The following is a 21,061-nucleotide window of genomic DNA, read 5'->3' as shown; positions in this document are numbered from 1 at the left end:
CACCCACCACGCTTTAACTTCTCTAGGGTAGGGGGCAGCATTCGGAATTTTGGATGAAAAGCATGCCCAAATTAATGCCCAAATTAAACTGCCTGCTTCTCGGGCCCAGAAGATATGATATGCATATAACTGGTAAATTTGGATAACAAACACTCTAAAGTTTGCAAAACTGTTAAAATAGTGTCTGAGTATAACAGAACTGATTTTGCTGGCAAAAACCTGAGAAAAATCAATTCGGGAAGTAGTTTTATTTTTGGTTTTCTAGTTTTCTATTCAATGCCACTACAGTATCCATTGACTTAGGACTCAAATTGCAGTTCCTATGCCTTTCACTAGATGTCAACAGTCTTTAGAAATTGTTTCAGGCTTGTATTCTGAAAAATTAGGAAGTAAGTGCAGTCTGAATGAGTGGACCCTAAAGTGTCACAGAGCTTTTTCATGTGCGAGACCGAGAGAGTGCCTTTCTTGTTTACATTTTATATTGACGACGTTATTGTCGTATTATTGAAATATTATCGATTATTTAGGCTAAAAACAACCTGAGGATGGAATATAAACATTGTTTGACATGTTTCTATGAACTTTACGGATACAATTTGGATTTTTTGTCTGCCTGTTTTGACTGCGTTTGAGCCTGTGGTTTACTGAAGAAAACGCGCTAACAAAATGGAAGTGTTTGGATATAAAGAGACTTTATCGAACAAAAGGAACATTTATTGAGTAAATGAATGTCTGCTGAGTGCAACCATATGAAGATCATCAAAGGTAAGGGATTAATTTTATCTCTATTTCTGACTTTCTCTATTTCTGATTTCACAAGAAGTTCATCTTTAAACCTATGTAAAATATGTTTTGTTTTCTGAATTTTTATAATGAGTATTTCTGTATTTGAATTTGGCGCCCAGCAGTTTCACTGGTGGGCTAACGTCTCACATACCCAAGAGAGGTTAAGCACCAGCTGTCAGAGCAGCTCACAGACTACTGCACCTGTACATAGCCCATCTATAATTTAGCCCAAACAACTCCAAACAACTATTTATTTTGCCCCTTTGCACCCCATTATTTCTAGTTCTACTTTGCACATTCTTCCACTGCAAATCTACCATTCCAGTATTTTACTTGCTATATTGTATTTACTTCGCCACCATGGCCTTTTTTTACATTTACCTCCATTATCTCACCTCATTTGCTCACATTGTATATAGACTTATTTTCTACTGTATTATTGACTGTATGTTTGTTTTACTCCATGTGTAACTCTGTGTTGTTGTATGTGTCGAACTGCTTTGCTTCAACTTGGCCAGGTCGCAATTGTAAATGAGAACTTGTACTCACCTTGCCTACCTGGTTAAATAAAGGTGAAATAAAATTTAAAAAATATGATATATAACATAGTATAGCATAGTCATTGTCACTGGACGTGTGTGTGGTATGACTCACCTGCATGCCGATGATGGCGTAGATGAAGAAGAGCATAGCGATGAGGAGGCAGACGTATGGTAGGGCCTGGAAATAGAAAATACACACACGCACCGAGAAGTTAACAGCACAGTAAGGTTTAATAGTTTTATTTATGGAGCAGAGCAGCCAACGTGACCCACGGGGATGATTTCCTTAATCACATATATCCCAGACAAGGGAAGGGTACACATTAATCAGAAATAATGAGCTACCTTTTAACATTCTGCAGCAACTATCCATTTTCATTGGGGCTTAAAAGCTCTCACCACCCCACATTTAACCTGCTATCAAATTAACTATTCTTGGCAATGTCCTTGTTCTCTCTACGACGAAAGCTCCACAGAACAAACCACTTCTCTAAGACTCCAAATAAACATCAATATCACTCCAAATGCCATTAAAGGGATACTTTGGGATTTTGGCTTGCGTTCGCACAAAGACTGGAAGCCTATGTGCCTATTGTGCTAATGCTAGTTAGCATTGGCTCCCGAAACTACCTCTAACTTCCTTCATACTGGACACAGACACATTTAAATGGTATCTACGAGTTCATCTGATGAAGTAGATATAGGGCCTCATTGCCAAAATCGCTAAGTATCCCTTTAAGTATACACAAACGCAAAAGAAAGATGTCCTCATTTTATTTCCTTATCTCCCCTTACAGTTCGATCTATATGCTTACAGTTATTACAAAATAATGAATCAGCCTACATTCATTAAATTCACTACTGATCAGATGAATACCATGTAACTCTCAAATCAAAAGTCCATTTTGAGTAGGCAGGGGTCAGACCTCAGGGTCAAGGGTCAGAGGCAACGGGTCAGTGAATCACCTTGAAGGACTGGACAAAGGTCCATAGCAGGATGCGAATGGTGTAGCCCTGCCTCAGCAGCTTGATGAGCCTGGCCGCCCTGAACAGCCTCAGGAAACTCAGATTGATCAGCTTGTCCTGCAGGAGGAGACACACTTGAATTCAAACTGGTCTTGGATCAGATTTGGGTTACACTCAGAATGGTTGAGGTTAACAAGGGGGCTCAGTGAAGCAGTGGTACCATTTCAGTGAAGAGTATCTACCTATCCATTTATGTATGATTTAGACTGTCCGCCAAGGGAATGGTCAAAAGCAACGGGAACAGGACACTTACCGTCTAGAGAGGCCCATAGTGTCAGAGAGGGAGCACAGGCACCAGCAAAGAAATAGCAGAAGATGGAAACAGTGAGAGAAAGATAGAAAACCAGAGAGAGAGAGAGAAGTAAAAGACTGTCACCGGGAGAGAATTTCCCACACAAAGGGAAATTTCATCCACAAAGAGAGTTAAATAGTAAACGGACTACTCCAATCGACTTCAGTGGTACTGTGCTGCAATCTGCCCTGAGGCTTTTCCTGATCCCCCTTTCAAACGCCGCCTGCCACTCCGGTCTGTCCCCCAGCTCCATACTAATCTATCCAGAAGGAGAGAGAGCTCTCAGCCATCCCCAGCAGCTCTCTAAAGCAGGAGGATATGCTGATGGCTTCTACTGATTACCTCACCAACAGTAATGTAACTTGGTTAAACCTCATGAAAACATCCTCATTCAAGGAGTAAATGTATTATGAGTGAAGACATACAGGCACGACTGCATATAGGAGAATCGCTATGTGCCGATGCATTTTGTAAATTGCCATATAAACTCAGCAAAAAAAGAAACGTCCCTTTTTCAGGACCCTTTCTTTCAAAGATAATTCGTAAAAATCCAAATAACTTCACAGATCTTCATTGTAAAGGGTTTAAACAGTGTTTCGCATGCTTGTTCAATGAACCATAAACAATTAATGAACATGCACCTGTGGAACGGTCGTTAAGACACTAACAGCTTACAGACGGTAGGCAATTATGGTCACAGTTATGTAAACTTAGGACACTAAAGAGGCCTTTCTACTGACTCTGAAAAACACCAAAAGAAAGATGCCCAGGGTCCCTGCTCATCTGCGTGAACGTGCCTTAGGCATGCTGCAAGGAGGCATGAGGACTGCAGATGTGGCCAGGGCAATAAATTGCAATGTCCGTACTGTGAGACACCTAAGACAACGCTACAGGGAGACAGGACGGATAGCTGATCGTCCTCGCAGTGGCAGACCACGTGTAACACCTGCACAGGATCGGTACATCCGAACATCACACCTGCGAGACAGGTACAGGATGGCAACAACAACTGCCCGAGTTATACCAGGAACCACCACAATCCCTCTATCAGTGCTCAGACTGTCCGCAATAGGCTGAGAGGCTGGACTGAGGGCTTGTAGGCCTGTTGTAAGGCAGGTCCTCACCAGACATCACCGGCAACAACGTCACCTATGGGCACAAACCCACCGTCGCTGGACCAGACAGGACTGGAAAAAAGTGCTCTTCACTGACGAGTCGCGGTTTTGTCTCACCAGAGGTGATGGTCGGATTCATGTTTATCGTTGAAGGAATGAGCGTTACACTGAGGCCTGTACTCTGGAGCGGGATCGATTTGTAGGTGGAGGGTCCGTCATGGTCTGCGGTGGTGTGTCACAGCATCATCGGACTGAGCTTGTTGTCATTGCAGGCAATCTCAACGCTGTGCATTACAGGGAAGACATCCTCCTCCCGCATGTGGTACCCTTCCTGCAGGCTCATCCTGACATGACCCTCCAGCATGACAATGCCACCATACTGCTCATTCTGTGCGTGATTTCCTGCAAGACAGGAATGTCAGTCTTCTGCATGGCCAGCGAGAGCACGGATCTCAATCCCATTGAGCAAGTCTGGGACCTGTTGGATCAGAGGGTGAGGGCTAGGGCCATTCCCCCCAGGTGCCTTGGTGGAAGAGTGGGGTAACATCTCACAGCAACTGGCAAATCTGGCTCAGTCCATGAGGAGGAGATGCACTGCAGTACTTAATGCAGCTGGTGGCCACACCAGATACTGACTGTTACTTTTGATTTTGACCCCCCCTTTGTTCAGGGACACATTATTCAATTTCTGTTAGTCACATGTCTGTGGAACTTGTTCAGTTTATGTCTCAGTTGTTGAATCTTGTTATGTTCATACAAATATTTACACATGTTAAGTTTGCTGAAAATAAATGCAGTTGACAGTGAGAAGACATTTCTTTTTTTTCTGAGTTTATATTTGCCATAAAATAAGTTGTATGGGCACACTGTACTGAAGCAGCTCTTACATAAAGTAAGATATTGTATAGGGTCATGGTAGCAGCACTTACCTTCATCTCTGTGACCAAGATGTCTGTGATACTCCCCAATACTGTCACAAAGTCAAACACGTTCCAAGCTTCCTTCAGGTAATTCTGCAACAGAGGAAGAGAGAGGAAGAAAGAGAAAGAGAGAAATAGAGGGTGAGAGAGGGGGGAGGGAGAGGGATAAAGAGGTTTTATTGTGATTGGTACCAAACCCTTGCTCTTTAAATGCTTTCCTCAGGCCACACTCTACAGAGCATGTCTTCTAAGCTCCTCAAATGAGGCAGCTTTTAATGAGTTGCTTTGAGTTTCATTTAAAAGGCCATCCAATATATAGCCTACAGAGTGTCACTCACTCCCAGACACACACACACTCAGAGATTCTAAACAGCGGCATAGACCTAAGACAGACAGGCAAATCTGTCAGGTGGCATGGCAGTGAGCATACACTTCTCCTGGGGAGCATAGCAATTTGAAACTACATATGCGCCCAGAGAGAGAGGGAGAGCGAGTGGCCCATCCATCTGGGCTAAGTGCTGAACAGGTGGAGGTAATTGGCGTGTGAAAAAAGCCATTTGACAAATGAGCCTGGGGATGAACTGTGAATGAATCTGGAGATGAAGAGCCTCGCATAGGGGCCAGGTGGCCCGGTGCTGCCTGGGAGATGTATTCCTCCCTCCCTCCATCCCTCTATCCCACTGCTTTACCTTCCCAACCGCATCCCCTCAACGTAAGCTGTTGTATCATCCCCAACACACACCTCGCCTCCCCGGTGGCTCTTGCTGAAGGCTTGTCAGCCTACCCTGGCCATCCATTAACCTTCCAATGTTTTCACAAAGGCTCTTTATCAGTCTCTGTCCTGATTTCCCCCTTTCTCTATCTCTGCCTCTGTTTCTCTGTCTGTCTTCCCCACCCTGGTACTCAGTCATCTACAGTTGAAGTCTGAAGTTTACATACACATTAGCCAAATACATTTAAACTCAGTTTTTTGCCAATTCTGACATTTAATACTAGAAAATAATTCCCTGTCTTAGGTCAGTTAGGATCACCACTTTATTTAAGAATGTGAAATGTCAGAATAATAGTAGAGAGAAGGATTGATCTCAGCTTTTATTTCTTTCATCACATTCCCAGTGGGTCAGAAGTTTACATACACTCAAGTAGTATTTGGTAACGTTGCCTATAAATTGTTTAACTTGGGTCAAACATTTTGGGTAGCCCTCCACAAGCTTCCCACAATAAGTTGGGTGAATTTTGGCACATTCCTCCTGACAGAGCTGGTGTAACTGAGTCAGGTTAGTAGGCCTCCTTTCTTCCACAAATTTTCTACAGGATTGAGGTCAGGGCTTTGTGATGGCCACTCCAATTCCTTGACTTTGTTGTCCTTAAGCCATTTTGCCACAACTTTGGAAGTATGCTTGGGGTCATTGTCCATTTGGAAGACCCATTTGCGACCAAACTTTAACTTCCTGACTGATGTCTTGAGATGTTGCTTCAATTTATCCACATAATTTTCCATCCTCATGATGCCATCTATTTTGTGAAGTGCACCAGTCCCTCCTGCAGCAAAGCATCCCCACAACATGATTCTGCCACCCCCGTGCTAGACGGTTGGGTTGGTTTTCTTCGGCTTGCAAGCCTCCCCCTTTTTCCTCCAAACATAACGATGGTAAATATGGCCAAACAGTTCTATTTTTTCCCCATCAGCCCAGAGGACATTTCTCCAAAAGGTACGGTCTTTGTCCCCATGTACAGTTGCAAACCGTAGACTGGCTTTTTTTCTGGCAGTTTTGGAGCAGTGGCTTCTTCCTTGCTGAGCGTCCTTTCAGGTTGTCGATATAGGACTCGTTTTACTGTGGATATAGATGCTTTTGTACCTGTTTCCTCCAGCATCTTCACAAGGTCCTTTGCAGTTGTTCTGGGATTGGTTTGCACTTTTCGCACCAAAGTACGTTCATCTCTAGGGGACAGAACGCGTCTCCTTCCTGAGCGATATGACGGCTGCGTGGTCCTATTGTTTTTACACTTGCGTACTATTGTTTGTACAGATGAACATGGTACCTTCAGGTGTTTGGAAATTGCTCCCAAGGGTGAACCAGACTTGTGGAGGTCTACAATTTTTTTTCTGAGGTCTTGGCTGATTTTTTAAAAATTTCCCAAGATGTCAAACAAAGAGGCACTGAGTTTGAAGGTAGACCTTGAAATACATCCACAGGTACACCTCCAATTGACTCAAATTATGTAAATTTGCCTACCAGAAGCTTCTAAAGCCATTACATCATTTTCTGGAATTTCCCAAGCTGTTTAAAGGCACAGTCAACTTAGTGTATGTAAACTTCTGACCCACTGGAATTGTGATACAGTGAATTAGAAGTGAAATAATCTGTCTGTAAACAACTGTTGGAAAAACGACTTGTGTCATGCACACAGTAGATGTCCTAACCGACTTTCCAAAACTATAGTTTGTTAACAAGAAATTTGTGGAGCGGTTGAAAAACGAGTTTTATTGACTCCAACCTAAGTGTATGTAAACTTCCGACTTCAACTGTTTTTTCCCCAAAAAGACAACTTAAGTGATTCCAAAATTATTCTTCAGTCTATTTTCTTAAATGCTTAGATAGATAGTGACCATGTGCTGTAATGTATGGAGAGATGGAGTCTCACCAGTGGTCCGAAAGCGATGATCTTGAGGATGCACTCTAGTGTGAAGAGAGCTGTGAACACAATGTTCAGGTACTTCAGCATGGCCTCATACAGCTCCGGAGCACCGTGAAACTGAAGGAAGAGGTCAGAAGGCAAAGGTCGGGAAGATGTCAGAGGTCAACATTCATTCCCACTGAACATGAGGAAATGATAATCGGCATGTCCATTTCCAATGTCAGACAGACAGACCATTGTAATACTTGTTAAAGTTATCCTTCCCCTCTTTCTTCATATTTCTGTCTCTATCTGTCACACCACCCCGACCCTAATTAATTGACCTGTAATTAACAAACACACTTAGTATCTCCAGGCCTCCACTCATACCAGCTGCATACATTCCACTGATGCGCACCTTTGGAACATCTACATTTTAAAAAGTAGAATAAATTAATTGAATATACACCACAATAAATCCATTATTTATTTTAATCAGGTCTAAAGAAACATTATTATACGAAGAAAATGTATTTCAGAAGAACAGAATATGAGTTGGTCTTCTGTATGTTATCTGGCAGTTATGTGACAAGAAATGCTTATAAGTCCTGTACCATTATTTTATATTACGTGATTTTATAGTAAGAAGAATATCATTGAGCTTAGCAGAATAAAATAGAAAGGATATTGTTCCCATTCCGGGAAAAATGAAGTTGTGCGCAAAAGTGATAATTTGAAAAATAGTTATTTAGAATTATTTGGCCATTTTAGTTTTGAATGATACAAACCTTAGAATGTGTTATAAATCAAAACATATATGGGCTGCATGATGTGACTATAGGCTATTAATGCGGAGTCTGTTCCTTGCCTCAGGCTGTACAGCTGTTCTCTCATCAAGTGATCATATTTTCACCCATCACACTATTCTCAATTTAATCTTGTCTTTACTATGTAAAATTAGTTTAGATTTAGAATGGCCCATTATGAAATCGTCACGCCCTGACCATAGAGAGACTTTTTTATTCTCTATTTCTGTTAGGTCGGGGTGTGACTAGGGGGGGGGTGTTCTAATCTAGGTTGTTTATGTCTATGTTGGCATGGTATGGTTCCCAATCAGAGGCAGCTGTTTGTTGTTGTCTCTGATTGGGGATCATACACTGCTCAAAAAAATAAAGGGAACACTTAAACAACACAATGTAACTCCAAGTCAATCACACTTCTGTGAAATCACACTGTCCACTTAGGAAGCAACACTGATTGACAATACATTTCACATGCTGTTGTGCAAATGGAATAGACAAAAGGTGGAAATTATAGGCAATTAGCAAGACACCCCCCAAAACAGTAGTGATTCTGCAGGTGGTGACCACAGACCACTTCTCAGTTCCTATGCTTCCTGGCTGATGTTTTGGTCACTTTTGAATGCTGGCGGTGCTCTCACTCTAGTGGTAGCATGAGACGGAGTCTACAACCCACACAAGTGGCTCAGGTAGTGCAGTTCATCCAGGATGGCACATCAATGCGAACTGTGGCAAAAAGGTTTGCTGTGTCTGTCAGCGTAGTGTCCAGAGCATGCAGGCGCTACCAGGAGACAGGCCAGTACATCAGGAGACGTGGAGGAGGCCGTAGGAGGGCAACAACCCAGCAGCAGGACCGCTACCTCCGCCTTTGTGCAAGGAGGTGCACTGCCAGCGCCCTGCAAGATGACCTCCAGCAGGCCACAAATGTGCATGTGTCTGCTCAAACGGTCAGAAACAGACTCCATGAGGGTGGTATGAGGTCCGACGTCCACAGGTGGGGGTTGTGCTTACAGCCCAACACCGTGCAGGACGTTTGGCATTTGCCAGAGAACACCAAGATTGGCAAATTCGCCACTGGCGCCCTGTGCTCTTCACAGATGAAAGCAGGTTCACACTGAGCACATGAGCACATGTGACAGACGTGACAGAGTCTGGAGACGCCGTGGAGAACGTTCTGCTGCCTGCAACATCCTCCAGCATGACCGGTTTGGCGATGGGTCAGTCATGGTGTGGGGTGGCATTTCTTTGTGGGGCCGCACAGCCCTCCATGTGCTCGCCAGAGGTAGCCTGACTGCCATTAGGTACCGAGATGAGATCCTCAGACCCCTTGTGAGACCATATGCTGACACATGCACATTTGTGGCCTGCTGGAGGTCATTTTGCAGGGCGCTGGCAGTGCACCTCCTTGCACAAAGGCGGAGGTAGCGGTCCTGCTGCTGGGTTGTTGCCCTCCTACGGCCTTCTCCACGTCTCCTGATGTACTGGCCTGTCTCCTGGTAGCGCCTCCATGCTCTGGACACTACGCTGACAGACACAGCAAACCTTTTTGCCACAGTTCGCATTGAGGTGCCATCCTGGATGAACTGCACTACCTGAGCCACTTGTGTGGGTTGTAGACTCCGTCTCATGCTACCATTAGAGTGAGAGCACCGCCAGCATTCAAAAGTGACCAAAACATCAGCCAGGAAGCATAGGAACTGAGAAGTGGTCTGTGGTCACCACCTGCAGTATCACTCCTGTTTTGGGGGGTGTCTTGCTAATTGCCTATAATTTCCACCTTTTGTCTATTCCATTTGCACAACAGCATGTGAAATGTATTGTCAATCAGTGTTGCTTCCTAAGTGGACAGTTTGATTTCACAGAAGTGTGATTGACTTGGAGTTACATTGTGTTGTTTAAGTGTTCCCTTTATTTTTTTGAGCAGTGTATTTAGGCAGCCATTTTCCCACTGTGCTTTGTGGGATCTTGTTTTTGTGTTGTTGCCTGTGAGCACTCCTGAATGTCACGTTTCGGTTATTCTTTATTGTTTTGTGCGTTTCATTAAATAAATATGTGGAACCCAGATCACGCTGCGCTTTGGTCCGAGTATGCTTCCAACGCCGATCGTGACAGGCATGTCATCTGTATGCACTTGAATAGGGAATGGAGGACTTGCACTTTCTCCCCCAATCAATGAACCAACATCATCGCCTAGGGCTCTCACCCAGACTCATGGATAGAAAGTTTGGAGCATAACATAAGGTAACCAGTCCATCCAGTATGCATAATAATACAGTGTACACTCAAAGGCTATTACTCAAATGTGTTTAATTTTGGAGTATAGTCTAGACCAATTATGCACCAGAGATCTTAAATCAGTTTTGTGTTGTGTTTTCTGCCATGGGTAATATGCGATAGTCTATGTATTGTTTAATGGCACAATCATCATTTCAATTCAGATTTTTTCATCATAAGCCTATGCATAAGCTCTTATGTGTACGGGTGTTTCGAATGAATCATCACCTTAGAAAGCGTTGTCCATTTCGTTGTGTTAGGCTTTGAAACAACATCCACAACAACCTTGTTTTACACTCAGTCGCAACCTGCTGTTGAACTTCTTTCTTCAAATTGATCATCACAGTGAGGTGAGTTTTAAAAGCACTACACCGTTTTGATGAAAAGTGTTTGTGATTTTCCATTGCATTTCCATTGACATCAGAATGGTTAGAGAGACGACAGAGCCCTGACTACCAGGCCATTAGGACCTGATGGAGAAATGATAGAGCCCTGACTACCAGGCCATTAGGACCTGATGGAGAAATGATAGAGCCCTGACTACCAGGCCATTAGGACCTAATGGAGAAACGATAGAGCCCTGACTACCAGGCCATTAGGACCTGATGGAGAAATGATAGAGCCCTGACTACCAGGCCATTAGGACCTGATGGAGAAATGATAGAGCCCTGACTACCAGGCCATTAGGACCTGATGGAGAAACGATAGAGCCCTGACTACCAGGCCATTAGGACCTGATGGAGAAACGATTGAGCCCTGACTACCAGGCCATTAGGACCTGATGGAGAAACGATAGAGCCCTGACTACCAGGCCATTAGGACCTGATGGAGAAACGATAGAGCCCTGACTACCAGGCCATTAGGCCCTGATGGAGAGACGATAGAGCCCTGACTACCAGGCCATTAGGACCTGATGGAGAAACAATAGAGCCCTGACTACCAGGCCATTAGGCCCTGATGGAGAGACGATAGAGCCCTGACTACCAGGCCATTAGGACCTGATGGAGAAACGATAGAGCCCTGACTACCAGGCCATTAGGCCCTGATGGCCTGGTAGTCCGTGGATTTTTACTGTGGTAATGACTCATGGCTGCCAGTATGTTGGTAATATGGACACCGCAACAGCCCTATCCCTCAGTCTGACAGACCTGTAAAGGTAAATACCTCGAGATAAGCCAGATGGATCAACCATGTGGTTAAGGTCAAAGCAACAGAGAGGCTGCTTATACATTAACAACGGATACGTTCAATGTATCCATCCAAATTATACTGATAACCTGTGCCAAAACCCTGTCTCAAAGTTATCCCACTCAAGGTAGAAAGTTCCCCTTAAATCAGATCTAGGATAAGATTTCCCACCCCCCAAATCATTAATTAGAGTTATGACAAATGCTCTGACCCTGCGTCAGTGATCAAGGGCAACTTGCAATGCTTATATCCAGTTATAGGTTGCGTTGCAGGCTGACTTCATAGCAGACGATAAAATTGCATCAACCAATGGTTGTGTGCCACATTACTGACTGTGCAGAGGGGCATCCAATTGCTATATCATTTGATGTGTACAGTTATCCAGGCATTCTAAGATCTGGCATGCGTCTATAATGTAGTCAGCCTGGAACGGGACCATTGTTTCTACAATGGACACATTGCCGATGGTGTGTGGGAAGCATCACTGACCTTCATCATCAGCACCACAGTGTTGAGTGCGATCATGGTCATGATGGAGTACTCAAAGGGCGGCGACACCACAAACTGCCACATCTTATACTGGAACGACTGCTTGTCTGCTGGCATGTAGCGCGTCAGAGGCTTGGCGTTGATGACAAAGTCGATACAAGCTCTCTGTGTTGGAGGAGGGGGAGGGAGGGAAGGGAGAGAAAGAGGGAGAGGGATGAGGTGAGAGTTTGTGAAACTCACTCATCTCCCTAATCATATCTGATATTGTTCAAACACTGATTACCAACATAAAAAAGGACCAATGTACAATCAAATGAAAAAGATCAAAGGCTGAACTAACGTCCGATAAGTGCTGGCATGCAACCTAACAGTTTCCAGGAGTGTTTAATATGCCAGGACAAGGCAGCAAAAGGAGTCTGATCACTTGCCAGTAGTTTACAGACAAGAAACACAAATGCTGTGTCCCAACTGGCACTCTATTCCCTACATAGTGCACTGCTTTTGAGCCCATAGGGCTCTGGTCGAAAGTAGCGCAACATAAAAGGGTGCCATTTGGGACATACTGTAGAGTGAACCTCAGTGATGTAGGAAATTAAGATACAGCTGGATGGACTACACTGGGCTGGTTGCTCCTCCTGAGGGTTGCTGTTCTTCTGTGTTGATGCCCTCTGAGGGAAACAACAGGCTAGCAAGGAAATCAAATGAAATATATCCACAGGTGCTATGAAAAGTGTTGAAAGATCCAAAACTGGGACGTTTTCAACAGAGGAGAGGCAGAAATGACTTGGCCTTATATTAATAATTGTTAGTGCACGTCTCAACAAAAAGTGAGTTACCTCCTACTGGGTGCCAGACAACTAGGTGAGAGTGTGTCTGTTCTCTGTGTATGTGTGTATTTTTCTATCTGCTTGTGTATGTGTATCTTTCTGTGTGTGTTTGTGTGCGTGTGTATCTCTCTCTCTGTTGTCCAGCGTGTGTTCAGACAGCATACTGTACCTCGTTCTTCTCCAGACTACACTCTGACATGGCCTTGTCTCCCTGCTCCTGGAAGGTGATGATGATCAAAGCCACGAAGATGTTGACAAAGAAGAAGGGAAAGACCACAAAGTAGACCACATAGAAGATAGAAGTCTCCATACGAAAGCCTGGGCTGGGACCCTCATCCTCATAGGTGGCATCCACAGAATGCTTTAGGACCCTGGAGAAAACAGGTAAACACAGAGGGTCCGTTTTGCATTTTTCCCATTAATGGTTAAAGTAAGGATTTGGGTAGGGGAAGATGATTCTAGATCTGTACCTAGAGGAAACTATCCTAATACTATCTAAGCCTAACTAGCTTAATTGTTTTAACCTATACATACACCACTAGGCAGCCATGGCAGGGAGGGCTGTCATGGAAAATTGAGAGATTATGTTATAGTGCTTGTAAGATTATATTATACTCTTTGTATTGCATTAGAATGGTTATATTATTCGACAGAATAGAATCTGTCGACTATTGTGTGTTCAGTGTTCCACTGAGGATGGGCCTCTATGAGATAGCACTGACCGAGGAGATTTACGATGTCTTTGACCAATAAATCCTAAAGAGCATTCCAGATAGTAAAGGTAATGTTTTTGTACTAGGAACGAGATTAGAACCCTTGTTTAAGAGACCAAACTGAGCGATAATTTATAGCGAATGCAATCTGGCTAAGTGTCACGTTCTGACCATAGTTTGCTTTGTATGTTTCTATGTTTTATGTCTAGGTTGTCTATTTCTATGTGTTTGGTCAGGGCGTGAGCTGGGGTGGGCATTCTATGTTGTTTTTTCTATGTTTGTATTTCTGTGTGTGGCCTGGTATGGTTCTCAATCAGAGGCAGCTGTCGATCGTTGTCTCTGATTGAGAATCATACTTAGGTAGCCAGTTTTCTCACTATGGGTTGTGGGTAGTTAATTTCTGTGTTTCACCATACAGAACTGTTTCGGTTGTTTGTTCGTGTTTTTGTTATTTTGTTCTGTGTTCATTTGATTTATTAAAAATCTAATTATGGACACTTACCACGCTGCACATTGGTCCGATATTTCCTACTCCTCCTCAGATTTATTTATTTATTTTACCAGGTAAGTTGACTGAGAACACGTTCTCATTTGCAGCAACGACCTGGGGAGTAGTTACAGGGGAGAGGAGGGGGATGAATGAGCCAATTGTAAACTGGGGATTATTAGGTGACCATGATGGTTTGAGGGCCAGATTGGGAATTAGGCCAGGATACCGGGGTTAACACCCCTACTCTTACGATAAGTGCCATGGGATCTTTAATGACCTCAGAGAGTCAGGACACCCGTTTAACGTCCCATCCGAAAGACGGCACCCTACACAGGGCAGTGTCCCCAATCACTGCCCTGGGGCATTGGGATATTTTTTAGACCAGAGGAAAGAGTGCCTCCTACTGGCCCTCCAACACCACTTCCAGCAGCATCTGGTCTCCCATCCAGGGACCGACCAGGACCAACCCTGCTTAGCTTCAGAAGCAAGCCAGCAGTGGTATGCAGGGTGGTATGCTGCTGGCATAATAGATGGCAGAGGAGAACCGTTACACTAAGGGATACTCCTCTCTCAAGTATAAGTATTTATTTGTGAAGAGTTCCTATTATCTGTGGTTTGTCATGTCGACTAGGGGGGTGTATCTTGGCTATAAAATATATTGGTATTCTTTTATAGGGACACTCAGAATTCATTATAAACACCTAATTGATCTGAGAGACAAAGGGCTATAGTAAAGCTCACATTATTAAAGATGAAGTTTTAGTATAACTCTGACTGGTGTGTGGTTTGTAACTCTCCTCATTTGGTAATACAGGAAATTGCCACGACAGGGCACAGAAGAATATGTGATGTACAAGCAGGCTGTGGAAAAAAAGCAATACATTTACTGTAACAAAATATGTCCAATATTCCTCTTTCATTTTCCATAACTGAGTACAGCAGGGAATAATATTATGAAGCAGGGAATATATGAATGTTTACCAGGTTGTATAACAACAACAAAAAATGAGTTTTTTGAATATGATTAAAACAGATATGCAGCAAATGTGTAAATAAAACTAAAAAGATATTCTGCTTTATATTAATTTCTGAGAATACCAAAAAGAGCTGTTGTACCCCTTCTCAAGCCCTTTTCGCCGAGTCACAGGGAATAGAGCCATTTTGATTTAAAGATTAATCTAACGCTAGTTAGCTCTTTTACATTTTATTGTGTATCCCTTGTTAAACCCTGTACTTGGGGTAATGATTTCCCTGAGGAAGGAGATGTGGAGAGAGACAATGAATGACTGACTAGCTGAGGAGAGCACTTAAGACATTGTGGTGTCCTCAACTCCAACCCTGGTCAGATTCTACATGCCATAAATTTGTGCGAATGATGAAGGCCATCTTACTGACTAGCGCTGTCTCCTCCTGAACATTACCTCAGCACGCCATTACGCACGCACACACACATACCTCCCCCACCTAGTCTCACCCCGAGAGCATTTGTTTTCGCCACATCATTTGCACTTTGGCCTTTGGAATGGATGTCAAATGGGATGTTCGTCTTGTAAAGGACATTGTGTACATTCAATAGGGATCAATGGACCCGATAGGAACCCTCTAGTCTGCCTGGAATTATTTGGGAAGCTAATTGGCTAGCTGGTGGTTATGTGAATAGGTGATGTGTAGATTGAGTGGCCTGTGGTTATGTGAGTAGGTCACGTGTGAGGGATTGGCTGGCCTTTATTTCTCTTCACAGTTGATTGGCTAGCTATTCTGTGGTTATGTGAGTAGCTAATTACCAGTGATGTGCTAGCCTGTGGTTGTGACTAGGTCCTTACAGGTAATTGGCTGGCCTGAGCTTCTCTCTACAGCTAATTGGCTGGTGTGGGCTACTCACATTGGCCAGCCCTCCCCGGTGGAGACGGTGAATAGGGTGAGGAAGGCCCACAGCACATTGTCATAATGGAACTCATACTTCCTCCACTCACGATCCTGGGCCGCCACTTCATCACCGTCATAGTCGAGAAACTTACCCCTGATGAACGATGGAAAGAGGGGGAGAGAGAGGAGAAAGAGAGACAGACAAAGAGAGAAAGAAAGAGAATAGCACAGTATTGTATTGTTATCTTGTAGGTAAATTGGCACGAGCTATGTTCACAAAAAACACTCCAACTGCAAAAATCTAATTTTCACATGTGAAAAGATGGTGTTAACATTTTGCAGTAGCAATGTTCCACTGAGGGAATTGTGACCACATCTAAAAAGCCCAAATGCGAGACGGGAACGATTTTGCGGGACATTCGAGGAATAGATGGGGCAGGTTAATGGATAACGTTCAAATGGCGACAGTTCTGCTGTATGATGGTCACTGCCTTTTAAAGGGGCAATCCTTAGTTGCTACATAGATTTTTGGACTTATAAATTAATCATACGAATCCATTGATTCTTGAAGAAAATAACTTAAATCCCTCATGAGTTCAGTTTAACTGTCGTACCTCATTAGAACACAAAATATGAGCTTGTTTTACTCCAATGTTTGTAAACAAAGTAAACGTAAACAACCATTGTATAACCTCAAAACATGACTAAAAACTATAATGTTGAAATCATGGATGGTCAGTCCTTGCATCCATGACGTAGTCTATGGATTTGAGAGTGGTTGCATGCCTCTGAAGCTAAGCAGGGTCAGTCCTGGTCGGTCACTAGATGGGAGACCGGATGTAACCGGAAGTTGTGAAAAATAAACAGGTGAAAAATAAATATCACATGAGGGAAAAACACATGAAAAATTCACAACTTCACACGTTTCTGACTCATGTAAAAACATATACAGTTGAAGTCGGAAGTTTACATACACCTTAGCCAAATACATTTAAACTCAGTTTTCACAATCCCTGACATTTAATCCTAGTAAAAAATCCCTGTTTTAGGTCAGTTAGGATCACCACTTTATTTTAAGAATGTGAAATGTCAGAATAATAGTAGAAAGAAGGATTTATTTCAGCTTTTATTTCTTTCATCACATTCCCAGTGGGTCAGAAGTTTACATACACTCAATTAGTATTTGGTAGCATTGCCTTTAAATTGTTTGACGTTTCGGGTAGCCTTCCACAAGTTACCCACAATAAATTGGGTGAATTGTGGCCCATTCCTCCTGACAGAGCTGGTGTAACTGAGTCAGGTTTGTAGGCATCCTTGCTCGCACACGCTTTTTCAGTTCTGCACACACATTTTCTATAGGATTGAGGTCAGGGCTTTGTGATGGCCACTCCAATACATTGACTTTGTTGTCCTTGAACCATTTTGCCACAATTTTGGAAGTATGCTTGGGGTCATTGTCCATTTGGAAGACCCATTTGCGACCAAGCTTTAACTTCCTGACTGATGTCTTGAGATGTTGCTTCAACATATCCACTTCATTTTCCATCCTCATGATGCCATCTATTTTGTGAAGTGCGCCAGTCCCTCCTGCAGCAAAGCCCCACAACATGATGCTGCCACGCCTGTGCTTCATGGTTAGGGTGGTGTTCTTTAGCTTGCAAGCCTCCCCCGTTTTTCCTCCAAACATAACAATGGTCATTATGGCCAAACAGTTCTATTTTGGTTTCATCAGATCAGAGAACATTTCTCCAAAAAGTACGATCTTTGTCCCCATGTGCAGTTGCAAACCGTAGTCTGGCTTTTGTATGGCGGTATTGGAGCAGTGGCTTCTTCCTTGCTGAGCGGCCTTTAAGGTTATGCCGATATAGGACTCATTTTGCTGAGGATATAGATACATTTGTACCTGTTTCCTCCAGCATCTTCACAAGGTCCTTTGCTGTTGTTCTGGGATTGATTTGCACTTTTCGCACCAAAATACGTTCATCTCTAGGAGACAGAACACGTCTCCTTCCTGAGCGGTATGACGGCTGTGTGGTACCTTCAGGCGTTTGGAAATTGCTCCCAAGGATGAACCAGACTTGTGGAGGTCTACAATTTTTTTTTTTAAGTCTTGGCTGATTTCTTTGATTGTCAAGCAAAGAGGCACTGAGTTTGAAGGTAGGCCTTGAAATACATCCACAGGTACACCTCCAATTGACTCAAATGATGTCAATTAGCTATCAGAAGCTTCTAAAGCTATGACATAATGTTCTGGAATTTCCCAAGCTGTTTAAAGGCACAGTCAACTTAGTGTATGTAAACTTCTGACCCACTGGAATTGTGATACAGTGAACTATAAGTGAAATAATCTGTCTGTAAACAATTGTTGGAAAAGGTACTTGTGTCATGCACAAAGTAGATGACCTAACCGAATTGCCAAAACTATAGTTTGTTAAACTTCTTGAGGGCAGGGAACAGCATTTTCACTTTCGGGGAAAATATCATGCCAAAACTCAACTGCTTGCTACTCATCCCCAGAATATAAGATATGCATATTATTAGTAGATTTGGATAGAAAACACTCTGAAGTTTCTAAAACTGTTTGAATCATGTCTGTGAGAATAACAGAACTTATGTAGCAGGCAAAACCCTGAGGACAAACCATTCAGAATTTGTATTTTTTTTGATGTCACTGTTTTTCAATTAGGTTTTTTAGAGACACCAGATTTCTAATGGACTTGCTTGCAGTTCCTACCCCTTCCACTGGATGTCACCAGTCCTTGGAAATCGGTTGAGGTTATTCCTTTGTGTAGTGAAGAAGTAGGGCTATCGTAAATGAGGATCACTTGAAGTAAATATTGAGAGAGTCACGTTACGAAAAAAGTTGCGTCAGATTGTTTTCTTTTTGTATTGAACACAGATCATCCCGTCTTCAAATTGATCGATTATTAACGTTTAAAAATACCTAACATTGTATTACCAAAGTAGTTTGAAATGTTTTGGTAAAGTTTACATGTAACTTTTGATATATTTTGTAGTGACTTGGCGAAAGTTGGAAGCTGTGTTTTTCTGGATGAAACGGTCCAAATAAATTGACATTTTGGATATATATTGACGGAATTAATCGAACAAAAGGACCATTTGTGATTTTTATGGGACATATTGGAGTACCAACAAAAGAATTTCGTCAAAGGTAAGGCATGATTTATATTTTATTTCTGCGTTTTGTGTCGTGCTTGCAGTGATGAAATATGCTTCTCTCATTGTTTACTTTTGTGCTATCATCAGATAATAGCATCTTATGCTTTCGCTGAAAAGCTTTTTTGAAATCTGACATGTTGGCTGGATTCACAACGAGTGTAGCTTTAATTTAGTATCTTACATATGTGATTTAATGAAAGTTACATTTTTATATCATGTTATTTGAATATGGCGGGCTGTATTTTCCCTGGCTATTGGCCGGTGGGACGTTTGCGTCCCACCTGCCCCAGAGAAATAAACAAGACATTTGTGGAGTGGTTAAAAAACAAGTTTTAATGACTCCAACCTAAGTGTATGTAAACTTCCGACTTCAACTATATATTATAAGAAAAATATATTCAAATTTTCAGGTGATTTGTTCTCTCGTGACTTTGTCATGTTTCTTTTTTGTAAGGGCATATCCAATACCAGTCAGTGTCAATGGTGTGAGTGTGTACTGCACCTGCAGTCCTTCTCCAGACCTTTAGACTCGTCGGTGCAGTAGAAGAACTTGCCCTTGAACAGCTGCACAGCGATCACAGCGAAGATGAACATGAAGAGCATGTAGACAATGAGGATGTTGAGCACGTTCTTCAGAGAGTTGACCACACAGTCAAACACAGCCTGGAGGAGGACACACACACTAATAAATAGAGGTACACACACCCTCATACACACAATCACTCAAACACATTAGCATGCATGTGAACACCCATCTACACACATGCACACAGCCTCTACGCAGCACTCTGTGGATCGGTTTGTGGTTTGAATGACTGTCTACCTGTCATGGCATGTTTTGAAATCTTCCCAATGAAAATGTATCAGCAGGAATGAATGAGACAGTAACTCACAGAGCTGCTCCCTGAAGTAAGTTATGTTTTATGTCACTCAGTCCAAATAGCTAACTGTATGAGAGTGGTTAGCTCTAGTCCAGTGCGTTACGTGCAGCTTGCTGACACTGAGCCTTCAGCCTCAGCAAGCAGCATGTAATGCCCTGGACCAGAGGTAGGGAGTAGTAGGGCTTACAGTCACATGCTAACCCTGATCTATCTCAATCATCTCAATTACTTTAACAGGATGTGCTGCTATCTTTGGTCTGATCAACTACCTTTCCACACATCAATTACTTTGGTCTAGTCTTTGTGAGACAACACCAGAGCCGGGGTCCTGATAAGAGTGAGACAGGTTAGCATTTTTCCCATTTGTCACCGGGCAGAGGATGATTAACTGGTATATGAAGATAGACACTGTGGATATCAGTCATTACATCTCGCCCTCCTCTTCTCTCCCACTGATGTGATTAGTTTATTAGTTTATATCTCATACAAATCACTTGGGAGTTCTTAATCCACTGGCTGCTGCTGCAATGTCAGTATGTGTGTGTGTGTTGCAGAGGCACAGGTGTGTGTGTGTGTACGTTCGTGAGTGCATCCGTATGTGTTTGTTGGACTTGTAACTGGCCATGGAAGTGGCTTTTCTGCTGTGTCAGAGCGGATCTAACAGGTAACAGATGTAGCTACCTTGAGTTTTGGCAGTCGTTTGATGGTCTTCAGAGGCCTTAGAACTCGCAGCACCCTGAGAGACTTGATGGTGTTGATGTCCTTGCCTTTAGTTCCTCTGCACAGAGCAAGACCACAGTTAGTGACTATAGACTAAACAAAAGGAGAATAGGCATTATGCTGTGGCCCACAGGCTCTCACCAGCGCGCACACACACACACACACACACACACACACGCACACACACAAAACAATAATTTAGAACCTGTTAGCGACAATATACAGTACCGTCCTCAGGAGCCAGATGGACACTGGTCAAAGACAGTGAGTGTGGTGTCAATACAATAATCTACCAGTCACATTTACACACTGTGGCTGTCCACATACTCTCAC

General features: G+C 43.0%; 1 protein-coding gene across 7 annotated transcripts in view; it reads right to left on the bottom strand.

The window, feature by feature from the left end:
• The window catches only part of LOC129818346 (voltage-dependent N-type calcium channel subunit alpha-1B-like), a 209,550-nt gene that overhangs the window by 29,789 nt on the left and 158,700 nt on the right, over window positions 1-21,061 (bottom strand). For all 7 annotated transcript variants that reach the window (XM_055874150.1, XM_055874152.1, XM_055874151.1 and 4 more), the window contains 9 exons: window positions 20,690-20,786; window positions 19,630-19,790; window positions 15,964-16,101; window positions 13,048-13,249; window positions 12,052-12,216; window positions 7,328-7,438; window positions 4,691-4,774; window positions 2,295-2,411; window positions 1,441-1,506 (listed from right to left, as the gene is read on the bottom strand). In XM_055874150.1, the coding sequence (XP_055730125.1) occupies window positions 1,441-1,506; window positions 2,295-2,411; window positions 4,691-4,774; window positions 7,328-7,438; window positions 12,052-12,216; window positions 13,048-13,249; window positions 15,964-16,101; window positions 19,630-19,790; window positions 20,690-20,786 (1,141 nt within the window). The remainder of the gene's footprint in view (window positions 1-1,440; window positions 1,507-2,294; window positions 2,412-4,690; window positions 4,775-7,327; window positions 7,439-12,051; window positions 12,217-13,047; window positions 13,250-15,963; window positions 16,102-19,629; window positions 19,791-20,689; window positions 20,787-21,061) is intronic.

The sequence above is a fragment of the Salvelinus fontinalis genome, chromosome 21, assembly GCF_029448725.1.
Source record: "Salvelinus fontinalis isolate EN_2023a chromosome 21, ASM2944872v1, whole genome shotgun sequence".
Classification (NCBI taxonomy): Eukaryota; Metazoa; Chordata; class Actinopteri; order Salmoniformes; family Salmonidae; genus Salvelinus; species Salvelinus fontinalis.
The sequence above is the reverse complement of the archived record's forward strand: the minus strand, read 5'-3'. Positions and strand labels throughout refer to the sequence as shown.